This window comes from Dendrobates tinctorius, unplaced genomic scaffold, assembly GCF_039654945.1.
Source record: "Dendrobates tinctorius isolate UK_male_01 unplaced genomic scaffold, ASM3965494v1 ptg000127l, whole genome shotgun sequence".
In the NCBI taxonomy this organism is placed as follows: Eukaryota; Metazoa; Chordata; class Amphibia; order Anura; family Dendrobatidae; genus Dendrobates; species Dendrobates tinctorius.
The window spans coordinates 1012563-1028314 of NW_027361795.1; the positions used below are offsets into that span (position 1 = coordinate 1012563).

A 15752-nucleotide genomic window follows, 5' to 3' on the forward strand; every position below is an offset into this window, starting at 1 on the left:
ATGTTGAGAAAACCTCAGGGGCATGTTAAACAGGTTTTTCAGATCTTAAGAGATAACAAAATGTACACCAAACTGGAGAAATGTGTTTTTGCCGTACAGGAGATACAGTTTTTGGGATATTTGTTGTCATGTTCAGGGTTTCGGATGGATTCGGAGAAGGTCCGTGCTGTTCTGGACTGGGACCGTCCTGAGAACCTGAAGGCCTTGCAGCATTTTCTGGGCTTTACGAATTTTTACCAAAAATTCATTCGGAATTATTCTGCAATTGTTAAACCCCTTACTGACATGACAAGGAAGGGGTCGGATTTTTCTAATTGGTCAGAGGCCGCTCTGAATGCTTTTTCTTCCCTAAAAGACTGTTTTGCCAAGGCACCCATACTCAGTCAATCCGATGCCTCTCAGCCATTTATTGTAGAGGTTGATGCATTGGAGGTGGGGGCTGTGTTGTCTCAGCGTCCGTCTCCTGGTATATGGTACCCATGTGCATTCTTTTCGAAAAAATTGTCCTCGGCCGAGAGGAACTATGACGTGGGCAACAGGGAGCTGTTGGCAATTAAATTGGCATTAGAAGAATGGCGACATTGGCTGGAGGGGGCTGCCCATCCTTTTACAGTTATAACTGATCACAAAAATCTCGCATATCTGCAGTCGGCCAAGCATCTGAACACGAGACAATCTAGGTGGTCGTTGTTTTTTATGAGGTTCAATTTCGTGGTCACTTTTTGCCCCGGGGTCAAAAATGTTAAGGCGGATGCTCTTTCTAGGAGCTTAACGGGTGGGGGAGACCAAGAGATTCCAGTACGATATTGCAGGAGGGGGTAGTTGTTTCGGCACTATATCCTGAACTGGATGCTGAGGTGTTGGGGGCACAGGGATCGGATGCCCCTGTCTCCTGTCCTTCAGGGAAGCTATTTGTACCCCCCAATCTGTGCTGTATGGTTATTAACGAACACCACAACTTGGTGCTAGCAGGGCATCCAGGGGGTAAAGCAACTACGGACCTTCTCTCGTCGTTTTTGGTGGCTGGGGTTGCAACGGGATGTGGTAGAACAGGTGTCCACATGCAGTACTTGCGCTCGCTGTAAGGTATCGCGTACTCACCCATCTGGTACTTTCCTCCCATTACCCATTCACTCCAGGCCTTGGACACATCTTTCCATGGATTTCATCACGGACCTACCAGTATATGCGGGTCAAACGGTGGTGTTGGTGGTTGTGGATAGATTTAGTAAAATGGTCCGCTTCGTCACATTACCATCACTTCCTAATGCCAAGACTCTGGCCCAGGTTTTCATTAATGAGATCGTAAGACTTCACGGGGTTCCCTCCGATGTCGTGTCTGATTGGGGAACCCAATTTGTTTCCAAGTTCTAGAGGGCATTCTGTTCTTGACTGGGAGTACAGCTGTCCTTCTCTTCAGCCTTTCATCCCCAGTCGAACGGGCAAACAGAGCGGGTCGACCAGAATTTGGAGACATACCTCAGGTGTTTCATCTCTGAAAACCAAGAGGATTGGTCGTCTTACTTACCATTAGCTGAATTTGCAATTAATAATCACCGTCAAGAGTCCACTTGCAGGTCACCATTTTTTGGTGCATATGGTTATCATCTACAGTTTGGTACCTTTAATGGGGGAGAGGCTTCAGGAGTTCCGGAGGTGGAGCGTTTCGCATCGTCTCTCTCTTCCGTGTGGCAGGGCGTCCTGAAGAATTTGAGAATTATGGGAGACAGGTACAAACGTATGGCTGACAGGAAACATGTGCCAGGTCCGGCCCTGAATATGAATATCTTTGTGTGGTTGTCCACTAGGAATATTAAGTTAAAGATTCCTTCTTGGAAGTTGGGACCCAGCTTTATTGGTCCTTATAAAATATCTGCTGTCATAAACACAGCGGCGTTTCGTCTGTTGCTTCCTCAAGCTCTCAGAATTCACAATGTTTTTCATAGATCTCTTCTTAAGAAATGTGTGAACCCCATTGAGTCCTCATCCCCACTGCCCCCCCCAATTTTGGTAGATGGCAATTTGGAGTTTGAGAATTTGAGGATTGTTGATTCTCGTCTCCTTCGTTGTTCCTTGCAGTTCTTGGTGCACTGGAGGGGTTATGGTCCAGAGGAAAGGACGTGGGTGGCAGCGTCAGAGGTGAATGCCCCCAGGTTGGTTAGGGCATTCCATACCTCACATCCTGAGAAACTGGGTCCTGAGTGCCCGGAGGCCACTCATAAAAGGGGGGTACTGTCATGAGCGCTTCGGAGGTGACAGGCTATCATCCTGCGTCAGGCCCCAGAAGGTCTGAGCGCCTGTCCATACAGACTGCTCCCTGAACCATCTGTCTCTAGGACCCAGAGTCGACCTCCTCCTGCCCTGAGAAGTTTGGATCTATTTAGTTTGTAGCTCAGCTGTGACCCAGTGCGAGTAATAGCTTCATTTCCACTTCTGCTTGCTAGAGTGTTGGACCTTCTCAGAGTGCTCCAGTTTGGGGTCTGGAATCCCTCTTCTGGTATCCATATCTGGTGATTCAGCTAAGTGTTCCCCTGTTTGTCTCACCTTACCGTCTTTAGTTTAGCGTAGACTGCCTAGCGCGCATCTCCCTCCCGTTCCCTATTCAGGACTAGGCCCCAGGGAGATTCAGGGCCTCAGGTTCCGGCTCGGCGATTGGTGAGGAACCAATATAGGGACAAGGTAGGAGTTCTAGGGAGAGATTAGATCTAGCCTAGGGGTCTCCAAATCCCTTCCTTAGTGTTTGGGCCCCCTTCTCTACTTCCCTTTATGTCACACTTGGCTTTCCCTCACCGTGCGTGACACAGTGTCTGAATTTCATTTGTTTATTTTCATAGATTTCATAGATTTTTTATTTATTATTACTTTTGTCAGATTCAAGTTATTTCTGTCACCGTTGTGGGTTTTCCTGTCATTAAAAGAGAGGTACCAACAATTTTGACCACGTGTGTATACGGACGTGTTCTGTCCATGTAACAAGCCATTATAATGTGGTACAACAGCTTCCATCACAGTGTTTTTCAATCTGACAAAACTTGGTTTTCGTGGATGGAAGCGCTGTCCTAAATAGCCACACAGCTGTCGACTGCAGCCCTAACATAAACAAACTATACTAATAAAAAACTATTTACATGTGCATGTAGCTCTTTAAAAGCTATTTCATTATTATCTGTCACCACTGAATCTGCTGTGTCAAGTACAAGAACTCGACAGTATCTTTTTAGGAAACGGAAGATTGAAAACAATAAGAAACAATACAATTAAAGACGCTAGACTGGGATGATGACATAAACAATGGAGCATTCAACTTTGAGGGTAATCAACTTGTCTTCAATTGTTTTGACAAATGAACAAATAGATGTGCTAAGTCTTGGTCTTTCTTTTTTACCTAGTGCAAAATTTGACTTTTTTCAGCCATGAAAGACATTCATCTTTTTGGTAGAAAATTAAATTTCAAAAAGATGTTTGATAGTGCCGATGAAAGGTATGACTTTGACACAATTTCAAAACAGGAGGCCTTGTGGATCCTTGAGAAACTCTTCCAAGAACGAGTTGGACAAGAACAGAGTGAGTACCCAGCCTCATTACTCCCTAGAGTAATCAAATTTCCTCAGACATCACTGTGTCTACGGCTGTGTGCACACGCTGCGGATTAGGTGCAGATTCATCCGCGCGGATTTTGTAAAATCCGCAGGTGAAACCGCAGGTCAAAATACCTGCGGTTTTACCTGCGGATTGCTCTGCGGTTTTGCCCTGCGGTTTTTCATCTCCTCAATGGAGGAGATGGCAAACCGCAGGGGAATCCGCAGAAAGAATTACATGTCAATTCTTTCTGCGGATTGAAAACTGCAGATAATCCGTGCGGAAAATTCCACACCATCTGCATTGCGGGTTTTGATTCCCATAGGGAATCATGCTACTGTACACCGCAGCAAAAACTGCTGCGGGTCCGCAGCGGCGAAAACCGCTGCGGAACCGCAGCAAAATCCGCAGCGTGTGCACACAGCCTACCTGTCGAAATGTTTATTAAATTGGTCTCCTGTGAACTTAGACAAATCCCTGAATCCATTTAGAATGATAATCTTACCAAGCCACAATGCCTTGCTCTAAAGCAACTCACGAATTTGAAGGAAATTGTGATAAAACCTTCTGACAAAGGGGGCAATGTGGTTGCTTGGCCAACTATAATATATGAACGTGAAATGTTTAAACAGCTACGTAACCCAATCTGCTACAAAAACATTAAACTATAATCCACTGACACAATATAGAGGCCAACTACTCACCATTCTTGATAGAGCCAAGGAGAAAGGTATATTCACTAAAAATCAAATTGATGGACATACTATAAAAGATCCCATGATTGCAACCATCTATTTATTACTAATAATAGACAAGGACCTGCAGAATCCCCCTTGGTGACTCATAGTATCAGATAATAACAATCTATGTGAACCTATTTGCAAACTGATCGATTTCTAAAAGCTATGGTGGAAAATCTTCCATCTTTTATTAAAGATAATAAGGATGTTGTGCTCAAATTGGATGGTGTCCATTTGGATCCCGAAATTCTCCTTGTGACTTGCGATGTGGAATCACTGTACACTTACATTAAGATTACATTAAGCACAATCAGAGACTACATGCAGTAAGAACTTTCTGCCACATGGATAAAAGTGATTTGATCTTGGATTTACTGTCATTTGCCCTCACACATAATTATTTCCTTTTCAAAGATTCTTTTTACCTCCAGCCCGGGGAACCGCTATGGGAGCAGCTTGTGCACCCTCATATGTAAATTTATTTCTGGGCCTAAGGGAGATGGAAATTTTCTTACAGATCCCATCCCACTCATCCAACATGTGAAATTTTGGGGCCGTTAAATCGATGAAGTATTGAGGGTTCTATGGTGTACTTGGAAAAATTTATTGCACAGGTGCTTCTCACAAAATTAGAATATCATCAAAAAGTTAATTTATTTCAGGTCTTCTATACAAAAAGTAAATCCCATATATTTTATAGAGTCATTACAAACAAAGTGATCAATTTAAAGTGTTTATTTCTGTTAATGATGATGATTATCACTTACATCCAATGAAAACCCAAAAGTCATTAAAGTCATTATCTCAGTATATTAGAATAGTTAACAAAAAAACATCTGCAAAGGCTTCCTAAGTATTTAAAAAGGTCTCTTAGTCTGTTCAGTAGGTTCCATAATCATGGGGAAGACTGCTGACTTGACAGATATCCAGAAGGCAGTCATTGGCACACTCTACAATAAGGGTAAGCCACAAAAGGTCATGGCTAAAGAATCTGGCTGTTCATGGTGTGCTGTATGCAAGCATATTAATGGAAAGTTGAGTGGAAGGAAAAACTGTGGTAGAAAAAGATGCACAAGCAACCGGGATAACCGCAACCTTGAAAGGATTGTTAAGAAAAGGCCATTCAAAAATTTGAGGGCAGATTCACAAGTAGTTGACTGCTGCTGGAGTCATTGCTTCAAGAGCCACCACACACAGATGTATCCAGGACATGGGCTACAAGTGTCGCATTCCTTATTTCAAGCCACTCATGACCAATAGACAATGCCAGAAGCGTCTTACCTGGGCCAAGGAGAAAATGAACTGGACTGTTGCTCAATGGTCCAAGGTGTTGTTTTCAGATGAAAGTAAATTTTGCATTTAATTTTGAAATCAACATCCCAGTGTCGGGAGGAAGAGTTGAGAGGCACACAATCCAAGCTTCCTGATTTCTTGTGTGCAGTTTCCACAATCAGTGCTGGTTTGGGGAGCCATGTCATCTGCTGGTGTAGATCCAGTAGACCCTGTGTTTTATGAAGACCAAAGTTAGCACAGCCGTCTATCAGGAAATTTTAGAGTACTTCATGCTTCCCTTTGCCGACAAGCTTTTTGGAGATGGAAATTTCATTCTCTAGCAGGACTTGGCACCTGTCCACACTGCCAAAAGTACCAATGCCTGGTTTAATAAACAAACATTATCACTGTGCTTGACCTCATAGAGAATCTATGGGGTACTGTGATGAGGAAGATGAGAGACACCAGACCCAACAAAGCAGATGAGCTGAAGGCTGCTATCAAAGCAACCTGGGCTTCCTTAACACCTCAGCAGTGCCTCAGGCTGATAGGATCCATGCCACGATGCAGTAATTGATGCAAAGGAGCCCTGACCAAGTATTGAGTGCATTTACTAAACATACATTTCAGTAGGCCAACATTTTGGATTTTAAAATAATTTTTCAAGCTGGTGCTATAAAGCATTCTAATTTACCGAGATAATGACTTTTGGGTTTTCATTGGCTATAAGCCATAATCATCATTAACAGAAATAAACACTTGAAATAGATGAATCTGTTTGTAATGACTCTATATAATATGAGTTTCACTTTTTTTAATTTAAGAACTGAAATAAATTAACTTTTTGATTACCGTATATTCTAATTTTGCGAACAGCATCTGTGTTTTTTCCTAAGTACTTAGCAAGAGTTCTAATGATAGAGAAGTCATAAAAGGAGGTGTTGAGAAATTATATGTTGGTCTAGTTAATTATTGTTATGATAACGATCAACCCAAACAGTCTGTACATCATAAGTGAAATTCAAAGACAAGCTTAACCTTTAAATTCTTATTGTTAAGAAAAAGTGTGCCATAAACCCTGTGAACTCCTTCATTTTACAATTGTCTACAGCCCTAACATATTTCATTTTTTCCACAAAAGTAACTACTAGTAAAACGTTGGCCATAATACCAATGGGCCAACACTGGATCGGTCAACTTTAAAAATTTTCTTCTAACAAAAAGAAGTATCCTGAGTGATGCATACACCGATATCCCCATCAGTTCCATGAAGAATGAACAGAACAGTACTGGGTGTTCACAATCTCTCCTACATTTGAATAGGGGATAGAAGTGTCCCATTCTCACAACTATGGGGGGACACAGTGGTTGGATCCACACTGATCTAGCAGGTATCTTCTATACTACAGATATAGAATGACGTCTAACTGGAAGACCCCTTTAGTTTGGTATGTAAGGAGGTTGAAATATGAAACATTGATTTGTTGCAAACATGCACTGCTCATGTACACTCTGCTGTAGAATATATCATTGACATATATCTTTATATGCACCATATACATCAGTGTATACAATTGTAATCACAATTATTCAACCTTCATTGCAAATTTGGTTATTTAGCAAAATTCACAAACCATTCAAACAACAACTATTCGAATACCTCAGCACAACTAATATAGCAAGTGGTTGTACTGACTATTGCAGTCTCAGAAATATTGATCCCTTTGAATAGTATCCCATAAACCATGGCAAGTTTTGTGTTTTCTCAGGTACATCTGATGCAATAATCAAGACTTCCATTAGACGCATCAGATGCACTTGGGGTAAATCAAATTACCTGAACTGCAGAGACCAACATTTTTACTCTTACCAATGATGATCTTCCTGCTACCACTGCCATAACTGTACAAGGGTCTGAGGTTACTCAGAATTTCCAAACAAGTGAAACTTGGTAATGTAGTAAGATTGGGTGATACTGATGACGGGCACTGTAGTAGTTTGGTACCCGGTAATGTTATAGAGTTACACTTATGAGCCAAAGGGTAACCATGTTTTGAACTTTTGACTTTCAGGCTCCATATCTCACCATTCACTACTGCTTTTATCGTGAGACTATCAAGATTTTACAATCACCTCATACATAAATTTGACTATTTAGCATATAGTTATGCGGATTCTTGTCACCTCACTATATTGTTATTGTTTTGCTCCTGGTGGTGGAAAAATATTTTTCTTCCTTCCTACAAAATACAACCTGTTCTCACGTTACCTAATAGCTCAGTGTATTATTATGTTGCTTCCCAAGCAAAACGTCATTGTTTCGAATCAAGGAGCAGCCATGTAGATTTCTCAAGAAAAGAGAAACAGCATCATCCAGCAAATTTTATTTTGACATAATCCATTAATATATTAATGACCAGGGAGGAGTAAGGGGACTGGTGAGACCCTTTATAACATCTCATCGTCAGACCCCAGGAGAAGCAATGAATATTGCAGATCTGTCCATATTTCCTGCAGCGTTCTCCTCCGCTAGAAGCTCTCACGGATCCAATTCGTAATTGGGCCTGTATTTTGTCCCTTTTATTTTATACTGTTTTGGGCCTGTGTATGTCTTTTGTTATTTCACCTTTTGTAACCTTTTTTAAGCACTGTTCTTATTCATTTATTTTTGTAAATTAATTCCTAAATTTGGTTTTTGCTAATCTAAAAGTACCCACAAACCCTGAAGAGGGCGAGAATAGTTTGATTGTGTTACCCTGTGTATGCCAAAGTGCAAGAAGACTACCAATCAGGTGCTCGTGAAAACTGGGTGGCATGTATGCTAGTGTATTACCCAGTACAGGTGTTTCACTGGCCTATTAAGATGACGAGCAGGTCCGACATAGTCCACCAAATCTAACAAAGTCCACTAATGGAAATGTGGCGCCCCTGAGGCTTCAGTCGCCACAGAGGTACTGCACCTTCTCCTAAGGTGTAGTGCCCCACCATCCAGGTAAGGTGGGAACTCCTGACCATGCTCCACACCTGCACCCCACACACAGGATAGTTCAGCAGGGACCCATCCATGCTTTATGCTGGAAAGGTCATAGGGTGCCTTTTGTGGTCCCTGGCTTCGTAACACGAGAGGTGCTGGGGAGGCGGGTGGAGTTAGATATAAAAGAGAGGGAAGGTGTAGGATTTCAGGTCAGTCTGACAGAAGGTCAGTCTGGGGTGAGTCCCAGAGAGAGAGCAGGCTGACAGCAGGTCAGCCTGAGAGGAGCTCAAGGCGGAGGAAGGCAGTCAGTCAGGAGAGGCTGAGGACTGATCTTAGAAGAACGAGCTCCTCAGGGAAGGAAGAGAAGGAGAAAGAGACGTAGACTACAGATTCCGTAAGAGAGAGATAGAACAGAACTGAACGAAGGAGAATAGAAGGATGGTGGGAAGCAGGTTGAGAAAGAGAGAGAACCCTTCCAGTCCAGAGAGCGCAAAGGCCGGGGCCCGGTCCCCGAGGTTGATTGGAACTTTATGTCCGGCAACAGACACCAGAGGAGTAGTGAGCCGCTAACGCCTTGCTCCCATCATAGACTTGGAACACAACAGCAACTGAATAGAGAGCCGGGACGTAGTGAGGAGTCCCCGAGCAGGCTACAACTGTCTGTCATACAAGTAAAGACTAGGAACACCTAGAGAGAGGCATTCCAGGGTAACTAAGTACTGGAGTGCCTCGCACCTAATGGCGCATTGAAGGAGTCGTTCAGCAAGGTACATGTTGGCGGAGTGTGGAAGGGAGAATCCTATCCTGCCTGGAGATTGGCTGGAGCCCTGACCTGGAGAACACAGTACGGAGGCAGGCAGTTGTGTGAACTGCAAACAGTGAGTAAAGCTTTGGAACCGCATACTCTGGTGTCCTCCAGTTATTCCAGCACCGCTACACCTGGGTACCAGCCTCCATACCATTCTGTGCCTCTCCTCATCCATTGCACCTACACTGCCCTGGGACTACAGCTCCACCTGTGGGGAGCTATACCATCTCTGCTGCACCACACCATTAGTCCCAGCGGATCTGCATGCAGCGTTGACTCACCACCTTAGTTGCCAAACACCATGGGTGGCGTCACGAACTATTCATATAAACTCTAACACCATTAACATCACCGCCATTGATATTGGGCGCCCAGGGCCACGGACCGGGTCATCGCTGCTGTGACACGTTCCCGCCTTGACGCCGGCCCGGTACCGAGTACCCCGCTGCCCTGGGTGAAGCCCGCAGGGGCGACCCAATTTTGGCATCACGAACAGGATGACGAGACCCGATGCCATCGGGTTCTGTGTGCCTTGGATTTACAACTTTTGAAAATGTGCAGAAGACCAAATTTAATAGACTGTAAAATGGACATTAGAAATGGCCGCTGGCGCGGAGAAGAAGGGCGTGAAGAGATGGGAGGTCCTAAGAAAAGACAGCAAAGAGTCTTGGGCCGTCCCTGCCTGAATTACTATGTGACTGATGCATGTCCCACCCCCCCGAGGGGTTCGTATACTGGCTTGGTATGGAGGCACGGGAAGAAGACGCCGCCCCCGGAAGGAGGGGCAGAGAAAGCCAGTGGCGAGCAGAAGGGCGGAGCAAGAGGAAGAACGCCAGAATGCCATTTTGGAGAATGAGGGAAGGAGGCCTGCGGAGCGCGGGGAAGTGCAAACCCACCGGCGCCATGGCTGACGGCTCCAACCCTGAAGCTGGCATGATTTGCCGGCAGCTACAGGATGAGATCACGGAAATGACTACCCGTCTGCAGCTAAGAAGAGAGGTGCTGGAGAGGCTGAGACGGCAGCGCGCCCCGGCGGGGCCTACATCAGCGGTACCCTCTCCATCGGTACCTGCCGCTGCCGCACCAGAATGCTCCCCGGCAGCGTTAACTTTCACCTCCACGCTGTCCGTGCAGCTGCATCCCGCTCGCCCAGAGAAGTCACCGGAGGACCCAGGAGCTGAGACCGTGCTCCCGCCCTGACCTGTTGCGGCTGCGCAGGTCCTGACCGAAGCCCCCACGGACCCGGAGCTACCATCCACTCCGTCACCGCCTGCACCGGAGCAGAGGCCGCACCACCAGGAGGCCCCAGGTATGTCGGATGTTCCTCCACCTGGGAAGGCCTTGGGGTGTACTGCAGTCGCAGAGGCTGGCCAGGTCGTCCTGGATCTGGTCTGGGATCGGGATGCTGGTGCTGTGGGTGAAAGCAGGTCCCGGGAGGAGCAGAATGAGGCCTATTGCCGAGCCACCATTACAAAGCTGGCAGCGGAGTACTGGGAGAGGGAGAAGAGGAAGCAGGCTGTGTTGGGCCCGGATCTGGCCCGGAAGGAGAGGGCCCGTGCAGGTCATCATGGCCCCTGGGATGCAGCCGGATGGGGGCAGGTGCTGAATGTGAATAAGGAGAGGGGTTTTGGATTCATCGCGGACCCCAAGCGCATTGGTGACCTGTTCTTCAACCGGCGGGATGTGGCGTCCCATCTGAGGAGAGGGCATCCAGATAGAGACCTGCAGGCTGGGGAGTATGTGACCTTCACCCAGCATGAAGGACTTCGGGGGTGGTACGCCCTGAATGTGCGACGTATCCCTGCAGAGTTCATCGAGAGGTACCTGCCATCGAAACCAGTCAATGCCCCTCCATCCACCGGTACCACTCAGACTACTCCGGTACCTGATCCTAGGAACCAGGCTGCTCTTGCAACACCTCCAGTTCGGCAGCCCAAACCAAAGATCCCTGGCTTGACACCGTGGGAAGAGGACTACCTAAAAATAGTCAATGACTATCTCGAATATGGAGATGGTTCCGCTTCCAGAACCCCAGGAGGGGACCACAATTGAAATTACATTTACTAAATCTCGTTACCCAGGAGGGTTTGTTGCACCAGTTGTGCTTTGTTGCTTTTGCTATCATATTTTTCCGGTAGCACTTTTGTTGCCTGTTTCTACAAAAGGAACTGTGGAGATCATGAACGCTGTGTGATCCAAAACTTTCTTGCAAATAGTTTGCACCCCTTTGGGTGCTCTCTCTTGGTTTTACATATAGAAAGACTTTTTGCGAATATAATGTTTCTGCATGGACTCTTTTCGAAGAATGATGTCCACCTCAAGGGACATTGCAAGATATCCCGGCTGGGAGCAGTGTTCAGCACCTTACAAGAATTTTGAATGTTTTAAGATAACGTATTTGATAATGTTATGTCTTATGAAAACCAAATGTCTTTTATAGAATATTTGATACAGAGAATTAGAAAAGTTTTGAGATAGAATGTGAGAATTGAATAAAGACTGAAGAATTGAAAGTGACAGGTGACAGGCCAAGTGTAGATGGTCAGTGTCTTGCGTCCAGTAGAGGAAAGAAAGAAAAAGAGAATAATTGATAGAAAATGTAATAAAGAAAATGTGTTCAGTATAGCACTTTGAATTAAGAATTGCACTTAAGTAAATTTTTGATATTAAGATAGGAAGTTAGCCTGTTTGTAACGTTTAAGAAATGTGCCTCCTACATTAGGAAGATTAGATAAGTATTGTTGAATAGCATTTAAAAAATTTTGTGTGTTCCTGTATTGTACCTTTTGTTGTCTTACAGCCCGCGGACGTGCTGTGTTTAACGGGGGGGATATGTGGTGCCCCTGAGGCTTCAGTCGCCACAGAGGTACTGCACCTTCTCCTAAGGTGTAGTGCCCCACCATCCAGGTAAGGTGGGAACTCCTGACCACGCTCCACACCTGCACCCCACACACAGGACAGTTCAGCAGGAACCCATCCATGCTTTATGCTGGAAAGGTCATAGGGTGCCTTTTGTGGTCCCTGGCTTCGTAACACTAGAGGTGCTGGGGAGGCGGGTGGAGTTAGATATAAAAGAGAGGGAAGGTGTAGGATTTCAGGTCAGTCTGACAGAAGGTCAGTCTGGGGTGAGTCCCAGAGAGAAAGCAGGCTAACAGCAGGTCAGCCTGGGAGGAGCTCAAGGCGGAGGAAGGCAGTCAGTCAGGAGAGCCTGAGGACTTGTCTTAGTGGAACGAGCTCCTCAGGGAAGGAAGAGAAGGAGAAAGAGATGTAGACAGAAGACTACAGATTCCATAAGAGAGAGATAGAACGGAACAAAGGAGAATAGAAGGACGGTGGGAAGCAGGTTGAGAAAGAGAGAGAACCCTTCCAGTCCAGAGAGCGCAAAGGCCGGGGCCCGGTCCCCGAGGTTGATTGGAACTTTATGTCCGGCAACAGACACCGGAGGAGTAGTGAGCCGCTAACGCCTTGCTCCCATCATAGATTTGGGACACAACAGCAACTGAATGGAGAGCCGGGACGTAGTGAGGAGTCCCCGAGCAGGCTACAGCTGTTTGTCATACTAGTAAAGACTAGGAACACCTAGAGAGAGGCATTCCAGGGTAACTAAGTACTGGAGTGCTTCGCACCTAAAGGCGCATTGGATGAGCCGTTCAGTAAGGTACATGTTGGCGGAGTGTGGAAGGGAGAATCCTATCCTGCCTGGAGGTTGGCTGGAGCCCTGACCTGGAGAACACAGTACAGAGGCAGGCAGTTGTGTGAACTGCAAACAGTGAGTAAAGCTTTGGAACCGCATACTCTGGTGTCCTCCAGTTATTCCAGCACCGCTACACCTGGGTACCAGCCTCCATACCATTCTGTGCCTCTCCTCATCCATTGCACCTACACTGCCCTGGGACTACAGCTCCACCTGTGGGGAGCTATACCATCTCTGCTGCACCACACCATCTGTCCCAGCGGATCTGCATGCAGCGCTGGCTCGCCACTTTACTTGCCAAACACCACGGGTGGTGTCACGAACTATTCATATAAACTCTAACACCATTAACATCATCGCCATTGATATTGGGCGCCCAGGGCCACGGACCGGGTCACCGCTGCTGTGACACGTTCCCGCCTTGACACCGGCCCAGTACCGAGTACCCCGCTGCCCTGGGTGAAGCCCGAGGGGGCGACCCAGAAACATGAAAATATAAACACAGAGAAATAAAAAAAGACACTGTCCCTCATTCATCACTTTATTTGTAAAACAGTTCCCACTCATGTGCGCCATAGTCCACCGAATCTGACATAGTCCAAAGTGCAGAGGAACCAGGAACGTTTGAAGAGCATTGACGTTACTGATGCCATCGCACTTTAAGAGACGTCACACCTTGCACAGCTCAGCGGGACCCAAGAGTGACTGCTGCTAAAGTTTTTGGAGTCTCAGAATGAGGCTCCATAGGCTCTGGACGACGGATTTGGAGAACTTTGTGTGAAGCGCTGGACTGCATTGGACCTGCAGTCCAGCGTCTACAGACAATGTCATTGGGACAGTGTCTTGCTTTTATGTCTCTCTGTTTATGTTTTTCAGGTCTCCAGTTGTGGCCTACGTCAAATTTGGTGGACTACGTTGAACCTGCATGGGAACTTTTTTTTTCTCTATAAAAAATAAGCTCCTGATTTCTATAAATCCAATAAACTCCACAGAGTACAATTTGCCAAGGGATTGTGAAATTATATAGATATTTGTCTGTCTGTCTATCTACAGTAGTTCATTTCACTCAGCAGTACACAGGTAGAAAACAGGAACTCTGTCTCTTTATATCTTCTGTTGGTTCATTATATACATATACTGTACGTATGCATGTTTTTCTCAATATCTGACATGAAATCAGAATAAACCTTTCCCATTTTAGGTCAATTAGGATTATCATAAATATTAATATTTGCCAAATGCCAGTGTAATGAGAGAGAGAATGTTTTAAGGCATTTTTATAACTTACCTCAAAGTCAAAAGTTTACATACACTAAGATTACTATGCCGTTAAACAATTCTGGACTGCCCATATGATTACAGTCATGGCCAAAAGTTTTGAGAATGACACAAATATTATATTTTCACATGATCTGCTGGCCTCTGGTTTTTATGTGTGTTTGTCAGATGTTTTTATCACATACAGAAATATAATTGCAATCATATTATGAGTAGAAAAAAGGTTATATTGACAGTTAGAATGAGTTAATGCAGCAAGTCAATATTTGCAGTGTTGACCCTTCTTCTTCAGGACCTCAGCAATTCTCCCTGGCATGCTCTCAATCAACTTCTGGATCAAATCCTGACTGATAGCAGTCCATTCTTGCAAAATCAATGCTTTTATTTTGTCTGAATTTGAAGGTTTTTGTTTGTCCACCCGTCTCTTGATGATTGACCACAAGTTCTCAATGGGATTAAGATCTGGGGAGTTTCCAGGCCATGGTCCCAAAATCTCTATGTTTTGTTCCCTGAGCCATTTAGTTATCACCTTTGCTTTATGGCAAGGTGCTCCATCATGTTGAAAAAGGCATTGTTGATCGCCAAACTGCTCTTGGACGGTTGGGAGAAGTTGCTCTTGGAGGACATTCTGGTACCATTCTTTATTCATGGCTGTGTTTTTAGGCAAGATTGAGAGAGAGCCCATTCCCTTGGCTGAGAAGCAACCCCACACATGAATGGTTTCAGGATGCTTGACAGTTGGCATGAGACAAGACTGGTGGTAGCGCTCACCTGGTCTTCTCCGAATAACCCGTTTTCCAGATGTCCCAAACAATCGAAAAGGGGATTCATCAGAGAAAATGACTTTACCTCAGTCCTCAGCAGTCCACTCCCTGTACCTCTTGCAGAATATCAGTCTGTCCATGATGTTTTTCCTGGAGAGAAGTGGCTTCTTTGCTGTCCTCCTTGAGACCAGGCCTTGCTCCAAGAGTCTCCGCATCACAGTGCGTGCAGATGCACTCACACCTGCCTGCTGCCATTCCTGAGCAAGCTCTGCACTGCTGGTAGCCCGATCCCGCAGCTGAAACACTTTTAAGAGACGGTCCTGGCGCTTGCTGGTCTTTCTTGGGCGCCCTGGAGCCTTTTTGGCAACAAGGGAACCTCTCTCCTTGAAGTTCTTGATGATGCCATAGATTGTTGACTGAGGTGCAATCTTTCTAGCTGCGATACTCTTCCCTGTTAGGCCATTTTTGTGCAGTACAATGATGACTGCACGTGTTTCTTTAGAGATAACCATGGTTAACAGAAGAGAAACAATGATGCCAAGCACCAGCCTCCTTTTAAAGTGTCCAGTAGTGTCATTCTTACTTAATCATGACAGATTGATCTCCAGCCCTGTCCTCATCAACACCCACACCTGTGTTATTG

The 15752-nt window shown here is 45.5% G+C and overlaps 1 protein-coding gene across 1 annotated transcript; it reads left to right on the forward strand.

Annotated features, from left to right (window-relative positions):
- LOC141047467 (uncharacterized) lies at positions 1-13986 on the forward strand. Its single transcript, XM_073542577.1, has 3 exons — positions 1-432; positions 2080-2153; positions 13944-13986. Exons 1-3 carry the CDS (start codon positions 1-3, stop codon positions 13984-13986), a joined length of 549 nt encoding a protein of 182 aa, XP_073398678.1.
- Positions 13987-15752: the final 1766 nt, after the last annotated feature.